Source organism: Haemaphysalis longicornis, unplaced genomic scaffold (genome assembly GCF_048455015.1).
Source record: "Haemaphysalis longicornis isolate Haplotype H1 unplaced genomic scaffold, Haemaphysalis longicornis Haplotype H1 scaffold_6, whole genome shotgun sequence".
Classification (NCBI taxonomy): domain Eukaryota; kingdom Metazoa; phylum Arthropoda; class Arachnida; order Ixodida; family Ixodidae; genus Haemaphysalis; species Haemaphysalis longicornis.
In genome coordinates this window covers 165,186,777-165,205,045 of record NW_027526407.1, presented here as the reverse complement: position 1 = coordinate 165,205,045, position 18,269 = coordinate 165,186,777, and the positions used below count along the sequence as shown (strand labels likewise).

Here is an 18,269-nt window from a genome sequence, read left to right as displayed (position 1 = left end):
AGATGCAAAGGCGTGTACTCAAGTCTTTTGTGGGTCCAAATGCACCGATGTATTCTCCAGGCAGTTGAGGATGCGAGCGTTGCCGCATCCTTTTTTGTAAAAGGAATGGGCAGCAGGGGAACGGAGAGGCTATGGGCCGATGAGGCTGCATTATCAGGTGCAACATTTCTGGCGACCCCAAGATGCAATACATCCTCTGGGTAATATCTGAGTGGGTTCTTAACTTTGGTTGATCTTTGGGGAAATATATTATCAGAAATATTGAAACTTTGTGCGCCAATAGGGAACACGGAAAACACACGATAGAAGTGGCTGAAATTTTTTATTGCATCAAACTGTTGTTTTGTCTTCATGGTTTCTTTAATGACCACGCAGCTGCCGCTTCCTGCTGGGCGGTGACCAGGGCAAGCTTCGCTACGGCCCGCCCGACGGCCACTCAGCCCTGGTGGAAGCCCTGCTGCCGCAGCAGGTGCTCACCGTGGAGCCGTGCTTCCAGTTCGGAGACGTGCCCAAGGGCGTCCTCTTCGGACCCGCGCAGATCTCCGACGACGCCGTCTTCGTGCCCTCGCCGGTGGACACGTCCGGCGTAAGCAGCTGCGTCGAAATTACGCCTACGGATGAGGCGCGACGCCTCAAAGAAATCAAAATGAATGAGCAGGAACATAGACCTCCGAAAAGAAAATTACAAAACAAAAATGGCTGGCGATTACGATTCTACCTATTGCGATATTTGGGTGCAGCAGCAGTGCGCTGAGGCAGCACTCACTCGCGGATTCTCTCGACGGCAGCGATGATGAGCCTCTGCGCAGGCGGCGCGAAGTGCGCCTCAGGAAGGACCGCGAACTGCGTCTTAAGCGAATGCACATCATAGTCACGCTCATGCTCTCCTCACGTTTTCGCGAAGTGTCCCGCCGTCAAGTGCCTCAAGCGCCTCACCCTTGCCTCCCCCCCCCACCCCCCAACACACTTTCGAAGAGTGCTGGCTCGCGCCGCCACGGCGAACCGCCCTCCCCTCCCAATTTCGCGACACTCTCCCCCTTTGCTTTCTTTCATGGTTGGCTTTTTCTTTCACTCGTCGGTCCAGCCTCATTTGCCGTTTTTGCCAACTGGACGGCCCATAGTTGGACGCCTGCGCCGAAGCTGAGTAGCACGGCCTCCCACTGCATCGCCGCTCATTCATTCGGGATTTCACGACTTTGTTGGGTCAGCTGAGAATAAGGCCATAGTCCGTTTATGTCCTCACATAGCGCGCACATGCCTGCATACTGGCCAGGGTGGTAGCGACTGCATGCCATAGGATTTGGACACATTTTTCTTTGCAGTATACGATCATTGTTTGTCCAGCGGCGCAATTGTGTGGGGGTTGACTGAGCGTTCTCGGCGTGAGAACTCAGCTACCGCTCAACAAACTTAATTTCACCTCGTTAACCACCTACTGCCTCCCGCACCTCCACCCCTCCCTCTAATAATAATGCTTTTTGATCTCGCGGGGAGAAACAACCGGCGCAACACCTAACGCAATGATCATATAAGGTCTACTGATAATTCATTTTTGTCGCAAGGTACTTACACATTATGCGCCATACCTATGCTCTCACTACGAAAATCAGCCATTTTGTATTTCAATCGGAAAAAAGTTTAATTGGAGAGAAAGTTATGCAGACAGTTGTGCCATCTCTAAGTTTTTTTTTCTTTCCAATTAAAAAAATAGAGCTTTTGCTTTCTGTTTCATTTATTTATGAACTGTTTATCCCTTAACGTTCTATCTTTCGATTCTCGGGGAGGTAGGAGGGCGTGAGGGGGGCCTCAGAAATGAAACCCCATGTACGCCAGGTCTTGTCTCCGAGCTTTTCATGTCCAATAGGCCCGCTAATCTACCGGAGCTCTGTACAGTTCCCTGTCCGTTTTTACGAACCGCGGCACTCTTGCGGGTACCGTGGTTCGTGGAGAGTACGTGCAATGAGAATAAGTGCTTTTTTGCATCAGTGAAATGATTCCGTAAGTTTATTAATAAACGAACGTTCCAAAAACCAAATCAGCGGAATGCAGGCAATGAAGCATTAGGGAAAGCGCTGAGATTTGAGGGTGAGAATTTGTTATTCGCGTTTGATACTGTATCTTAAGATTTCCGGCTTTGGCGCAGAATAAATTAATCGCGAAAAAAAACCATGCCCAAATTTTCTTTTTTACCTGGGCAATCTGTGCGGTGTCCTCTCTATTGTCTTGGCCTGTGTGCTGATAACGGTTATTGAGGAAACGTTTTCTCCTTGTGCGTGCGGCCGTGATTCCGTTTGATGGAGAAGACGAGATACCGTGAAAGCGGCGCAATGCGCGTTTCCTTGCCGTTGAGCCCCGTATCCGAACTCTGCAATAGTTATCCTTATGTAAACACACATAACTGCAGAAAGTGTGGGCATCAATGTTCCAACCCATGAGGAGAAAGTGATCTATCTATGAACACTTCAAGAGAAATAATGATATATCAACCGATGAAAACATTTTCGATATGAGCATTTTTTCAAGCGTACATATTATTTTCGCCTAAAAAACGCACCCGCTGTACGACGTTTTAGAATTTACACCGTGGTGTTGGCGTCAACTGTTTTTTCTTCATAACTTCCGCGAGAGCGCGTATTACAGCAAAAATAACCCACACCCATTTTAGCGGGACTTCATGTATTGTGGAATGCACTAGAATAGTGACTACCTATTGCGGTAATTTATGCTTTTTTTGTGGGCCACTTATGAAATGTTTTTTTTTTTTTTCTGTATCCCTTCCCCTGTTTCCTTCTATTTCCAGATCACCCTACCGAATTACATTGAATCCGTCCGAGACAAGCTCGCCGAAAATGTCCACGAGGTCTGGGCCATGAACAAGATTGATAGCGGCTGGAGATACGCCGACGTGAGTTGTCCTTTTAAACACCCCAATGCCCATTTTCTTCCTCAGGACAGAGTTTTTTTTTCTTCTGCAAATATAGCTATCACCTTTGGGAAAGCATTAAATGTTTCTACACACATTGCAGCCTTCGCCAATTGCGCAAGGTTCGCAGCATGCAGCGAGCGCGCAACCAATGCACACGGAGTGCGGTTTTTATTACTCAATGTGATGAATCTCGGGCGTTTAGGACAACTGCGTTCGCATTTTCGCACGACACGACGAGAGGAGTAGTCATGAATGATTCGGGCCGATTATAGACGCTTCTACCATCAAGGAAAGTTCGGCGAGTTCATTAGGAAGCTGTAAGTTTCGCAAAGTATGACGTTGTTGTCGGCGCTGTTGCGAGAAATACGTTTTTCACCCTTGTTTGCTAATCCTAACGTAATCTGCGGACACGTAACCTTACTTCCATTCATAAAGTTCTCACTAATCATGGTATTAAAACTGGAAGAAATTGTTCGGTCTTGTTGCTGCTTGTACTAATATTTTTTCGCTCGTAATTGATATTATGCAGGTACGAGACGATGCTCGGAAACTCCATCCATGCCTAACGTCATTCGAACACCTGCCTTTGGCGGAAAAGAAATACGACACTACGCTAGCCCTCCAAACCCTCAAGTGAGTATGTCTTGATTTTGATGACATTCGGCGGGAGGATTATCAACATATCCTCGTAAATTTCGTAAGATGTACGCTTCTTGGCGGCCCTACAATTGTATATAATAGAGTGATACACATGTTTGATTTAGCCGAATTTCTTGCCGGTGCATTTTTATTTCAGCTGATGTGGCGTTGGTCATCTTGGTTCCTCCAGTTTTACCAAACATCAAGATAATAAGGCTAATAATCTATTGTTTTAGAAATCCACATGTCATGTTTTTATTGCCCAATAATATTAAAAATAGTACACAACCTTATGAGGGCGCCGAAACATGACCTCCGGCATACTTGCCATCTGCGCACCATGTACACGTATTTTCACTCTAATAGAAAAAGACGGACAGTGCTCGCTTGATTGGAGAAACAGATATATGGCGCGTTTACTTTTGCTTTGAAGCGCACACTTCCTCCATCTGCGCATAGAAGTACGTCGCTGCCCCCAGAGCTACTGATGGTCTCAAAAGACTCAGCGAAATCAGATGCGTGAACAAGAGCTACTAACGGGCTGAATTTTGTAACCGAATAAAGTCAGTGTACCACACAGTACCCGTTGCGACATTTAAAAATAGCACAATTATACGGATATTTGACGTGCGCTTTTCTGTGTGATCACTGTTTAGGCCCACGGTGTGCGTGTGTGTGAAGGGGGGGGGGGGGTTACGACACACGGGCGCTAGCACTACCTCTTTATGCCCTATTTAACGTATATTTCATTTATATTCGGCACAGAAAGATAAGAAAAGCGCCCATCTATAGTATTGTCACCCTTATAGCTTCGCTGAAATGTGTGTGCTTGTTCAACCACTTTTTGTATTTTATACAGTTCGATTTCCGTTGTGGACATGTCGTCGCTTGCACATACGTTGGCACATTTCAAACCCTGTTTCTTAATGGTCACGAAAAGGTGTGATGCGACTGTGGCGCCTAGCAGGCACAAAAGAGCATAAATGGGAATGACGGCGCCAAAATGTCGATACCGCTGAATAAAAAAATAAGCGAATGGAACCCAATATAACTGCTAAAATGAGAAAAGTGACCTGCAAGGGAGATAAAACACAACACGATTGGTACAGTGTGTCAGAGGCACGCGGGAAACAACCTGCTGAGGGCTTGTAATGCCCAGAAAGGCGTGCGCGTTTGACTAGTCTCAAATTTGCGAAGGTAAGGAGGGGGATGCAATATTTGCGCATCCCCAAAGAGTCACCCCTAGCATTAACTCATTTTACAATAACGTAATCGTTTTCTGTTACCATACTTGAGGCGCTAAATGTATACCCCATTTATGAACAAATGATCCTAAACACACACGTAAAGTAAGTGCACTTTGGGGAATAAACGAAAAATATTTCTTTTCAGACAATACCCGACTTGAGCGCACGGTATCTGCAAAGCGTAAAAAACAAAATTTGAAACGAAAATCTCTCAAACATTGTTTTCGATGCTCTGGCATCGTGGTTACGCGTCGTTAGCGCCGGCCCAGGCCTAATAGTTTCAAGGCCGCGTTCTTTCGCGCTCATGTGACGGAACCTCTTTGCAGATCTCTATGCAGAGCGAAGCAGCAGAGCCCTGTCAATATTCGCCACATTAGCTGTTGATATTTGCCATACTGGCCAAATTAATATTGGCCCTGTTAATAACATTGGCCACATTATCTGCTGGCTTCGAAAATAGTGTCGAACGAAGACAGCCTCCTTCTTCCCTTTGCCACGCAACTCTCACTCACAGCTTCCCCTCCCACCCCTAACTACATTCCCCTCTCGGCTCGCTCCTGACACGTACTATTATGAGCAATATGAAAGGGAACACAGGAACGCGTGGCATGCAGCTTCGAAACAGACTCGGAGCGATACGCGGAGGGCGCTGTGAAAATTAGAGGAGGAAAGGAGGGCGCTCTTCCTTATAACTGTTAGCGCTCCCACCGCGCTGGCATTTCTACAAAGCAGTAGCCTACGTCATTTCGCCGATAATACGGCATGGTCGGACAGCCGATAAGACGCACGGCGGGAATGGGAACAGTTGTTAGACCAGCGTCGCCCTTTCCACTTTGTTTCCGACGGCGGCCGCTGCGTACCACTCATAGCTGGGTCTGAGGGTATTTTCTGCGCGTTCCTGTGTTCCCTTTCATATTGCTCATAATAGTACAAGACAATAAAAGTTTCTCCAATTGAATTCAATTTTCCCACCTTCACACTACGCACGGGCAGTATTTTGAGACAACATGGGCCCTATTTTTCAACGTTTCGTGTTTTTCTGCTGGGGAGAGCACCAGCCGATATCTATTTTTTTAGTGCTTACTTTACGCTCTCTTCTTCTTGACGCCGTTTTTATATGGAGACGAAAAGCGAAAAATGGCGCGTGTCAAGACGTCGAAGCACACAGAAGGTTCCAGGAGGGGTTAAAATTACTCCGGAGCCCTCCACTACGGCGCGCCTGATAGTCGAGGTGCAGCCTGGGCGTGTTACACTACAAGAATATTTTAACATAATTGTTGACGCATTTTACCATCTAAATCATCGGCTGTCATTTAAAAAAGCCACCCGCGTTCCTAATTTAAAAAAAAAACGCTGTACTCCGGTTCTATTTTGCCTAAGCTTTACCTGCGGTATATCTGCTCTGAATAATGTGGGCATGTATGAGCCTGTTAGGAATTAACTTGCAGGGAAACGGACGGACGGACGAACGGACCGAAACGATTACTTTTGGTAACCCAGCAACGGACATCCTATATAAAAACCTAAACATTTTGTCCATCCAGCTCATTTTCTTGTGGACCTTTCTAGTCGAGAAATATTCGGCAGTCATGGACTTACCCGACTGCATTGGCCGTGCCCAGGTTTTTGTACGCATAAGCAGTGCACGTCACTAATTCACGTTTTAAGTGAACTTCGGCAGTTGTTCTCATTGTTGTTGAACACGTTTATTTCACATTTGTGAAGTGCACTGCGTTTACAAACTGTGGCTCAGGTGTCGACCCCACACAGGGTGCTTCCGCCGCCTAAGCAGTTCTAAACTTTTGCGTTATATAATGGTGCGGAGTCGCTGAAGTGTCTATTTTAGACCCTGCTCCGCCATATAGGGGCGTCATTGAAGGGCAAATTCTCGATCTCGTGTTGTTCTCCGTGCGCTACAGAGTTTCATAGTGATATATACTAGTAGGAAATCTGGCGCCACTGTCTATGCGAGCCACGCTTCAGCGAGCGCTCCGTCATTTACCGGGCAGGCGCGTTGCACTTGTCCTTGGCATGGCTCATTAACAGGCTGAAAAGTTGCCTCCGGCTGAAAAAACGCATCAGTATTACTGCAGAAGGCTAATGAAATTTGGTTTGTTATTATGTAGTTAAGGCCCAAAAAAGAGCTATTTATCAGCAGAGTTACTTAATATATGTACAGTGGCGAAACTCCGCTTCAGAATCCGGGCGGCGCTAGCCCCCCTGCTCCGTGGAAGCTGAGGGGAAAGACGACGGGCGCGGCACATAGGAGACAAAAACAGAACTTCGCTGAACTATTATTATTAAAAAAATTAACAAAGATTGCTTTATAAATTAGAATACATTAATTAGGTGAAATTTACTTGTGTTCTTGCGTCTTTTCTTTTTGTAACTTACGGCAGCAGCCTCAACCTCTTGAGTACTACTTCAATGTTCTACCGACAGATGACAGGCTAGTCAACTTTCCCCGTGCTCGCAACGGTGCAGGGGGGAACCGAGGACCGACTTACGATACATGGGGTCTATGGAGAGTTTCGCAACTGGTATATATCCAGTAACTCTGATTTATCAAGGGTTATTTAGCAGGTGCATGCAAAATGAACAAGGCAAGGACGTTACTATTTTTTGTTGATTTTGGCTTCGAGACAAAAAACAAGCCTTGTGTCTCGCCAAGTCAAGTAGGCGAGGAACATCGGTAGCTGCAATGGCGGCGCCCACGACGGCCCTCGACTGCAGCGCCACATTTCCCTCCGGTATATATTAGTATGAAACTCTACACCATGCGCGTCCTTCTCCGTCGCTGCCGCCTCCGGACAAATGGCAGTCGATCGTGTCGCAACCTAATCGCAACCGAACGAAGTACGCCAATGCCAAAAAAACGAGTGGACGCCGTGACATCTATCGGAGCCCTGCAGAAAGCAGAAGTACCGAAGGGCGGTTCTTTAAAACCATGTGCACCACAATAAAGCAATTGGGGCGAATGAAAACTGTACACCCGAAAAAGAACAACAACAGTACAAGCGGTTGGTCGCTAGAGCAACAGCCGTGCAGTTGCACAGCCTTGAGCGCCGTCTTTCCTTGTCCTTGTGCATTACAAGCGCAACCCTGCGCGCAATGAAACGTAAACGCGACCAATCACCAGCTTTCAGGCAACCAAGCAATGCTAATGGTATGAGCAATTGCAAGGCTATAATTCAGGTTACCTCCTTTTTTAATGCGGGAGTAATATGAAGGGGATTTTCCTGATTAGACAGCCTTTATGCGTTGGGGCTAGTGACAGTCAAAGATGCTTGAAAAAGTGCGTGCACAGGTGTAGCTTGCGCGGAACGGGCATCAAAACAGAGCAAACCATACCACTCCGTCTTATACATCACGCAAGCATTTATTTTTTTTCGGTATATATATATATATATAGTAAAAAATGGGTATAGCTTCTAAGAAAACTGTTTATTAGTCGACGTTTCGATCGAATGCCGATGAAAGATCGGCATCCGATCGGCATCTGATCGAAACGTCGACCAATAAACAGTTTTGTTAGAAGCTATACCCATTTTCTACTATCTGCTACGGCAACCAAAGACAGCCCTTCTCGCAATCTATATATATATATATATATATATATATATATATATATATATATATATATATATATATATATATTGTCGCGAAGACAAGGACGATGCAGTTGTCTTGAATGAGAAACACGTTTATTGGAGCGAACTTGTGCTCCCCTAACAACTCAAAAGAATACAGAGGCGGCGAAGCAGCGGTCAACAAAGTGACTTGCGTCGGCGAGTGTCGTCGAATCGAATGCCCCGGCGTCCGCACTGCAGGCTTTTTATCTTTCGGCGCGTGTGGTTCTCGAAACGTCGATTCGCATCGAGAACATAGTAGATCCAAGAAGATTATTCGGGGCTGTTCACGTTATATCGGAATGCTCTCCCTATCAAAACAGATAACACATGCGGCACAGAAAGAAAGAATGGAACACGCGCTTCTCTTGGCGCAGAGATAACGCAGACCGGCGCAGCCGGGCGGTAAAAGCAAAACACAAATAAACAAACCCAATGTATGGTTCGCGGCATTACCCCCCCTCTAAGAGTGCATCGACCCGATGCTAACATAAGCGACAGTCCGAACAAATGAAAATAAAAGTTCGTCATCGTCCGTAGAAAGGTTTTAGGCGAACCACGTGGACGACTTCAGGCCGCCTGCGTTGTCGTGATGTGCCGGAGTCACCATCAGGGATCACTTCGTAGGTAAGTTGGCCAACACGTCGTAGAATCTGGTAGGGTCCGAAATAGCGTCGCAGGAGCTTCTCACTGAGTCCGCGTCGTCGGATGGGAGTCCAAACCCACACACGATCCCCTGGTTGGTACTCGGCGTCTCGGCGTCGGAGGTTGTAGCGGCCCGCATCCACCAGCTGCTGGTCCGTTATACGAACTCGAGCGAGCTGGCGGGCCTCCTCCGCACGTTGAAGATATCCGTGGACGTCGGCGTTGAGGTCGTCGTCTTCTACGTGCGGAAGCATGGCGTCGAGCATCGTAGTCGGCCTTCTACCGTAGACAAGCTCGAACGGCGTCAGCTGCGTCGTCTCCTGGATAGCCGTGTTGTAAGCAAACGTGACATACGGGAGCACTTCGTCCCAAGTCTTATGTTCAACGTCAACGTACATTGACAGCATATCTGCGATTGTCTTGTTCAGACGTTCTGTTAGTCCGTTCGTTTGGGGGTGGTACGCCGTCGTTCTTCGGTGATCCGTGTTGCTGTAGCGTAATACTCCTTGCATCAGCTCCGCAGTAAATGCCGTTCCGCGGTCTGTGATTAGGACTTCCGGGGCTCCATGTCGCAGCACAACTTGGCTTATAAAGAACTTTGCCACTTCTTGTGCAGTCCCCCTCGGAAGAGCGGCGGTCTCTGCGTAGCGCGTCATGTAGTCTGTCGCTACGACAATCCACTTGTTCTGTGATCGTGACGTAGGGAACGGGCCTAAAAGGTCCATTCCAATCTGTTGAAATGGTCTCGATGGGACGGCGATCGGTTGTAGAAGTCTGGCGGGTCTTGTCGGCGGCGTTTTTCGTCGCTGGCAGTCACGGCAGCTCCGGACGTAGTGGGTGACGTCAGAGGTAAGGCCGGGCCAGTAGGACCTCGCCTTGATTTTTCCAATAGTGCGGGCTGTGCCGAGATGTCCGGAAGACGGGTCGTCGTGGCATGCTTCCAAAATTTCGTCACGAAGGTCCGCGGGGATGACGAGAAGGTAATTCGCTCTTGTTCCGGGGCTGAAATTCTTCTTCACGAGGACGGAGTTTCTCAGGCTGAATGCTGGTAAGCGGCGTTTGAAGGTCCTAGGAACGGTAACGTTGCATCCCTCGAGGTACTCGATTATGACGCGTAAGTCGGAGTCGGCACGCTGCTGGGCGGCTAGGTCGCTCTCCGTCACGATCCCGAAGAACGCGCTGTCTTCATCAGAGTCTTGTGGTGGTGGGTCGACGGGGGCGCGGGACAGGCAGTCGGCGTCGGAGTGTTTCCTGCCGGATTTATAAACGACTGTAACGTCGAACTCCTGCAGGCGCAAGCTCCACCGCCCAAGACGGCCAGAGGGGTCCTTCAAATTGGCGAGCCAACACAGCTCATGGTGGTCTGTTACAACCTTGAATGGCCTTCCATACACGTATGGGCGAAATTTTGAAATCGCCCATATAATAGCCAGGCACTCTTTCTCAGAGGCAGAATAGTTTTTCTCCTCCTTCGACAGACCACGGCTGGCATAGGCGATTACCCTTTCGCAGCCGCTTTGCTTTTGGACAAGGACGGCACCCAAGCCTATATCACTGGCGTCCGTGTGCATTTCCGTTTCGGCATTTTCGTCGAAATGAGCGAGCACGGGCGGGCTTTGCAGGCGTTTTTGCAGCTCGCAGAATGCTTTTTCTTGGTCGTTTTCCCAGCTGAAAGGGGTGCTGTCTTTCGTCAAGCGCGTGAGTGGCTCTGCAATGCGTGCGAAGTTTGCGACGAAGCGCCGGTAGTATGCGCACAGCCCGAGAAATCTTCGCACGCCCTTCTTGTCTTTCGGCCTAGGGAAGTTCGCGATAGCTGAAGTTTTTGCCGGGTCAGGTAGGTCGGGTCGTCGGGATGAGGGCATGTCGTGAATGATGGTCTTCAGCGAGTCGCTGCGTCGTTGGAGGGTTTTCATTTTTCCGCCGTTGTGCAACTTTACCTCCCAAAGATGCTGCTTTTAGATTCCCCCTAGTGGGCTGGGGGACCTTCCACGTGAGAAGTCAGCAGTGCTGCGGCGGTTCGGTGACTGATACGGGTAGGGCGACAGTGAACGGTTGAAGCGGGCTGGTCCTCGGTTGCGGCGTGTTGGTTGCCGCGTTCCTTCTCTTGGGCCCTTCTGGCAGAAGACCGAACTCGGGTAGCAATCCTTGCAGTCGGGGGCTTTCTCTGGTTGGACTGGCTTGGCGGCTTTGAGATGTCGTAGAGGGCATAAAGGCTTAGTACCCCGCACCTCCACCAGATGTCGCGAAGACAAGGACGATGCAGTTGTCTTGAATGAGAAACACGTTTATTGGAGCGAACTTGTGCTCCCCTAACAACTCAAAAGAATACAGAGGCGGCGAAGCAGCGGTCAACAAAGTGACTTGCGTCGGCGAGTGTCGTCGAATCGAATGCCCCGGCGTCCGCACTGCAGGCTTTTTATCTTTCGGCGCGTGTGGTTCTCGAAACGTCGATTCGCATCGAGAACATAGTAGATCCAAGAAGATTATTCGGGGCTGTTCACGTTAGATCGGAATGCTCTCCCTATCACAACAGATAACACATGCGGCACAGAAAGAAAGAATGGAACACGCGCTTCTCTTGGCGCAGAGATAACGCAGACCGGCGCAGCCGGGCGGTAAAAGCAAAACACAAATAAATAAACCCAATGTATGGTTCGCGGCAATATATATATATATATATATATATATATATATATATATATATATATATATATATATATTGTAGAACAGACACGTACGGGACGAGGGATTCCGTAAGGACACATATCAAAGTTGCAGTCCTTATTGCCAGTGCTGTTTGGCGGTTTAACAGTGTTTTACAGTGCCGAATGAGGTATGATTGCATTTTTTTGCAGGAATAAATAATTGAAAATTGAAGTCTAGAAAAAATGCGCCGTTTTTTCCGGAAGCGTTTTTTCCTGCAAAAAAAATGCAATCATACCTCATTCGGCACTATAAAACACTGTTAAACCGCCAAACAGCACGGGCAATAAGGACTGCAACTTTGATATATATATATATATATATATATATATATATATATATATTTCCTGGGGTGAGATTGGCACTGTTTCTTTATATGTACGTGTGTGGTGTATGTATATACGTTACGTATATATATTCGGACTCCGGAGTGAGAAAGAGAGCTAGCGGAGCGAAAACATGGCGCGGGCGCCCGTGCTCGAAAAGTCTCTTGGCGTCAGCTCCGCATCCGGGCGACAGCCTGGATGTACTCAATACCTTCTTGATTCACGTCCGGTTCAGTCCTCCCCTATGCAATGCCACAAGCCTGGGCGAGCCTGGCCCGTCTTCGACTATGTAGCTTGATTAACGGTAAATCGCGCTGTATTGGCGGCCCATAGATGCCGCAAATCCCAACTGATTCGTAACAGATCCAACTGCCCCCTTCTTCACTCGCATCTTTTACCGCGATCTTATCGTAATGTGGGATTCTCTTGCAGGACCATATTGGCCTTGGGTTACCACATCACAGTCGACAAGCCACCCGCGCGCATCAAGACCGTCAAGCTCCCTAACGAGTAAGCCTCCTAAATACTCATGTGCCGCTTTCCCGCTCATGGAAGTCCTTTCAACAGTAATTACTCTGTGGTTATTTAGCTAAATGTAAAGCTTTTTGCGCAGCTGAAATTGGGGTTAAAACTTACTTTGTGCACAGTTTGCAGTCTCGCACGTTACGCGACTAATTTCCAGAGCCATGGAAGCTATCCCATAGAAATGCATGGGGAGTAAGATTTGACAGCCAATTACACAAAAAAATATTCAGAATCCTAGAGATTTCTTTTAGTGTTTTCATCTTAGCCTTGACTTCTTGCTTTATGCCAAATATTACTTTCCCGAAGTGGTTTGCTAGGTTCCTGAGAGGACGGAGTTTTGAGTGAGAAAGCTGGGTATGTGCCGCGAAATGTGTTGCTCTATTTCTTTTTCGGCGAAGTTGTATATGTCTGGGTATCTCCATATAGCGTTCATGTATCAAGTGGCGTCGACAATGGATGGCACGGGAGGGTTCTGAGCCACGCGCTAGCACTTGAGCTAGTGTAAATGCTCTCTACCTCTGAATCTCACCCAGGTATCTTCAAAATTGGTACTTAAATTGGCAGCTAATACGACTGCATTATTACGCCGAGTTTCGTTTAATTCATTCACAGTCAAGTTGGAAACGTCACAGAATTCCAGTTTGCCGTCTATAAATTGCCGTATACGGAGGCAATTCCGTTATAGAAATACGAGCAGAGATCATAGCAACTGTAGCAACTGAGTACCTGTACTGGAAGAAATGTAGGGATAGAATCCCTTCACAATTTTGCTACGTTACTTAAAAAATGTTTTAAGTGCCTCCTCAAAAAATTGGCTTGAATACCCAATCTAAAACAAACCAGTCTTTCATGGCAAGAATTATCAACTTGAAAACAATTGGATGTTGTTGTATGTTGTTTAAATAGTGCCTTACCCGTAGGCCGAGAGCCGCCGCGGTGGCCTAGTGGCTAAGGCGTTGCGCTGCTGAGCACGAGATCGCGCGCTCGATTCCCGGCCGCGGCGGCCGCTTTTCTGATAGGCAAAAAGCAAAAACGCCCGTGTGTACGAGATTTCTGTGCACATTAAAGATCCCCAGGTGGTCAAAATTAATACGGAGCCCTCCACTCCGGCGCGCCTCATCGCCTGCCTTGCTTCCGCGCGTTAAAACCTACAATCAACCCGTAGTCCGTGTGCCAGAAGCTCGGGTTTGTGTGTGCAAGTGTGTGTTAGTGCTTGCGTGAGTGCGTGCGTGTATTGTGAATGGTCTTACGTTCTTGTACCTGGAATATATGCATACTTTACACGGTACGTTAGTCGCCCCTCCTGCTACGGCCATCATTAAACTCTTCTCTGAATATGAACAAATTTGTTTGAGGATTGAAATGAACATGTAGACATTTTAGGGGCTTTCATAAACGCTTGGAAAATTTACACAAATTTTTGATAACTGGCTCACACTTGACGACTTCACTGAAAGTATCATGTAGCAGGCAAAACCACCAGAGCGCTAAATAGCGTGATAAAATAATTACGTTTATCGTAAAATATCGAATCAGCATACTTTGAAGAATGTTTTTAATTAAGGCATAATAGCGCATGATATAGTTAGAAAGTGCTTCATTTGTATAGTTCTTTTTATTCAGGTTCAACTAATGGGTCAAGATCAGTGCAAAAAGGTTGCGTAAAAGGTGTTGCCACTCTCCTCTACACAAGCTATACGGGATCGACGGTATAGCCTCCTGCGAGAGGCCACTCATGTGTTAATCAGATAAAGGCTGCCCTAACCGGGAACGCTAACGTTCCCAACTAGTGCTCCAACGCGGCCGTATCATAACGTCTGGTTGTAGTCAATTCTGTCGCTGTATTTACCATTGGAATTTCATCTTTTCAAACGTTGTTTTGCTTAACGCGCTCTTAATAGTAGCACGCACTTGCGGGTGGAAACACAACGTGCCGATTATATAATACCTGAGGAATGGTTGTTTTATCCTGCAATAAGGATTAAAAGCGTTCTCAGTAACGAGTTAAATGATCAGCCATTGTTCCCGCCCTCTTTTGTCGCAGCCCGTACCTTCAGTCAAACGGCTACAAGCCCGCGCCCCTGGACCTAGGAGCGATCTCTCTGACGGCCAAGATGGAAGAGCTAGTGGACCTCTTGTCCGAGAACACGCACAATGTCTGGGCTCAGGAGCGCATACAGCAGGGTTGGACCTACGGCCTTGTCGAAGTGCGTTTGTACTGCTGTTTTAATACCTACTACACAATTTGCTACGTTACTCGCATATACCTATCCCTAGTTTTAGTAGAAAAGAGCGTAACCGCAACATAGTTGCCCTCATGCAAATTTAGCGCTCCCCAAAACACATCGTGGGAGCAATCAGCCGCATAAAAGTATGAATGCGGATCAGTTCGCACTCACCATTAAAATCATAAGAAGTAAACACGGGTATACGCTATAAAACAGAGCGAAGCGCTACTATTTGTTTCCGGCTGTGTTCTGGGGACTTTTTTTTATAAGGGCAAAATAGCACATAGAAAAGCTATGCGCAATGCTCTCATGCGTTAGGATATCTGGTGGACTAGGCCGGTCGTTGACTCCCTCTAAAGGCGAAGAAATTGGCGTGTTGTCTGATTGGTGATTTGGAGCCGAGTCCAATTTCAAGTTGGAAATTAATTATAAAATGTACTGAATATTCGAAGTAAGTCATATGCGGTAAACTGTACGCTGAAATTCTCTTTTTCTAGTTTTTGTTTTGAACCCAACAAAAACCAAAAACCAAAAACAAGCATTCAAGTTGGCAACGCTGATTGTAGGGATATAAAAACGCTTAGAAAATTAGCTCCCAAGATCAGTTTGGATGCGATGAAGCAGTTAACAGCGTTAGGGTACCCACAACGTAGTCCTTAAGTTGAAATCCAACTGGCCCAGGCCAGCTGGAAGCATTCATATGGTACTTTGCTTAGTTTCTACAGCAAATAGCATGCTCTAATTATTACTTTCTTCCTATACGGCTGAAGGATACTCGTTAAATCACGCATTTGATTTCTGAGTTTTTTTTCTATATTCAGAACCAGCCTACCAGGAGAAGTCCACATCTAGTGCCTTACAAGACTGTCGACGATATCATCAAGAAAGCGAACAGGTAACCTGCGAATTGGCGTTAAAGCTTTTGCTGTATTGGATGGAAAAGGGTGTTTTGCTAAACAAAATATACATTGCAAAATCTTGTCGATGTGCTCGAGAACATCCCGACGTAGCAACGCTAATAACTTTCCCACGCAGTGATGCTGCTTTCTTGTTAGAATCAGTGACGTTAAAATAATATAATTGCGAAAAACAAATTAAAATTTGACCCTACGTTTCACAAAGTACAATAGAGTATTTTCAAGATAAGTCTGCTAATTCGTGAGTTTATGGTGCACTTGTTAATAGGTAGCAAAGGCCTGCCAAAATGTGCCATGCTTCTACTTTTATCTGCTTGTTTTCCGATTTCCCATGGCTTTGTGCTGGCAGGATTAGATAAAGCGACCTTTTATACTAAAGATTTTCCACAGCCGCATTGTGTGATTCCTTGAAATGCATCATCTTAAAACAGTGGTTGGATATTAGCAATGAGCGCACAAGTGCTCACGACGCCTCCGCCGGTTCTGCCGATTCCGTAGCAAGTGATGTGATTCTACAGTGCTTCGAACAAGACAATTGCAGCCGATTACTCGGAAGTGAGGTAACGCCCGTTCCACCGAAGAAAACCAGCGAATGCTTATTTTAGAACGTTTTGGCGGGAGGGAAACAGAGGAACTGTGGCGTTCGCATGCCAGCCCCAGCGAAAACAACGCGATACCGCCGGCTGAAGAAACCGAAGACGCGCCGCGGCGGCAGCGGCGGCGAGAGTGAAGGCGAACTTTGAGTGGCACAAGCGGGCCTTGCGGAGCTCCCAAGGACCAGTCGCTGTAAGCCGCTCGGAGTGGCAGCAATAAACCCATGTTTATCCACAGGACTTCGCACCTACATAAATGGCAGGGGAAAAGTATACGAAATTATGAAAACCTTATAACCATAAGCGGGGAGCTGGGAGTGAATATAAGTTGCCCGTGGCCTTTCTTTTGCGTTGCGAAATTCGCTTTTCAGTGTCTCTTGTTCAGATAGCAGGTAGGTAAAAAATATATCTTATCTAAGCAAACAAATAATTAGCAAAACCTTCCATCAATTCGGGTATTGCCTTGGTGATTTTAATATGATTTCATATTTTGTAATGAGTCTTTACTGAAGCGTGTATACAAAAATAAACGATGTTGTACAGCCAGGTCAGAACTCTTGCTTTGTTTCTACTGCGCTTTCACAGGGACACAGCTGGAGAACTGGTCCGGACGCTCCTGGCCTACGGTTATGTTCTCGAACCTCCCACGGCTGAGAGCCTCGAAGGTAATCAGAATTTATATTTTGCGATATGTTTAAACGTCTTTTACCGGTCGCATATCGCACTTTCTTTTCGTTTTTATAGACGGTAGTCATTCTTAGGCTACATAAATCAGTAAAGTTTGGCTGTCGGTGAATATGTCTGTCTGTCAGTACCTCGATTCAGCATTTCGTCACAGTTAAGGAATGCTTGAACAAAAGGGTTATAATAGGCAAAACGTTTCCAAACCCCTAGACTTGGAAATACACTTCATAATCGTCAACAGTGTGAATTCCCGCGCATAGCGGTAAAAAGGTGGTGATCGGGTGAGCACCTGCAGGCATACCACGCAAGGCTAGGTCCACCCGTCAATAAACATCACCACCACCACCACCAGTGTTCTGGAAAGGCAAAAGATTAGGCATATCTTAGGAGCATTATGAACACGTAAGTGGCATTAGCATCGTTCTTCAATTTCAAAACTCATGAATTCTGGAAAATAAAAAAAACAGGCGTTAAAAACATTGTTTTGACTCGAAAATACGAAAAGCGCTCGCACCGACGCCTAAACCTTGAGGCGGCATTCCAAGGTCCGAGAGTAGGCCTAATGATAGATTCTTCCAGATGGCGCGCGAGCAGTGGAAGGCGCTATAATTGAATTGACTGGAACATGCCTCCACCGTGTTTATGGTGGGAGGAATAAGACGGGATAGGTAGAGAGGTTGGCGAGAAAAAGAAGAGAGGCATTTACGTGGCATTTCCGCATTTGCGGCGACATTTGAAGCGGAGTGAGCAGACAGGCGGACAATTTTCTAGCATTCAACTTATGTACCCGAAAAAATTGACATGAAGGGAATATAAAGCCTGGAAGACAAATTTAGTCAGATAAAATTAAGAAAGTCCATCGCCACTGAAACATGAAGCGTAGAAACATGAGTGCTTCCGACACCTTCAACGTTAGTTACATGCATGAAGATGGCTCGTGCAACAAGAGGCGAACATTCAAATCACAGCTTCGTGATTGTTACTCCTGTGTGAATACGTTGAGGATCTGAAAATTTGTTTTCGGCATGTAGCGATTTCCCGATCGCACGCAGCTTATCGCACGACCCAAATCCTCTGGACGCAGCTGTGGCTTCCGTACATAAAAGCCAAAATCGTAAAGCCTATGCTTTGAAAGAAATTGCGTTGACTCATTTGTCTAGAATCTATCAGCCTTTGTTGCTTTTTACACCTTAGAAGAGTTTTATTA

At 46.7% G+C, this 18,269-nt stretch overlaps 1 protein-coding gene across 6 annotated transcripts in view; it reads left to right on the top strand.

Moving 5' to 3' along the window:
* Positions 1-18,269, top strand: part of Ryr (Ryanodine receptor) — a 405,814-nt gene that overhangs the window by 166,080 nt on the left and 221,465 nt on the right. For all 6 annotated transcript variants that reach the window (XM_077672818.1, XM_077672817.1, XM_077672813.1 and 3 more), the window contains exons 22-28: positions 376-586; positions 2,801-2,905; positions 3,456-3,559; positions 12,548-12,625; positions 14,685-14,847; positions 15,690-15,763; positions 16,964-17,043. In XM_077672818.1, coding sequence (XP_077528944.1) covers positions 376-586; positions 2,801-2,905; positions 3,456-3,559; positions 12,548-12,625; positions 14,685-14,847; positions 15,690-15,763; positions 16,964-17,043 — 815 coding nt within the window. The remainder of the gene's footprint in view (positions 1-375; positions 587-2,800; positions 2,906-3,455; positions 3,560-12,547; positions 12,626-14,684; positions 14,848-15,689; positions 15,764-16,963; positions 17,044-18,269) is intronic.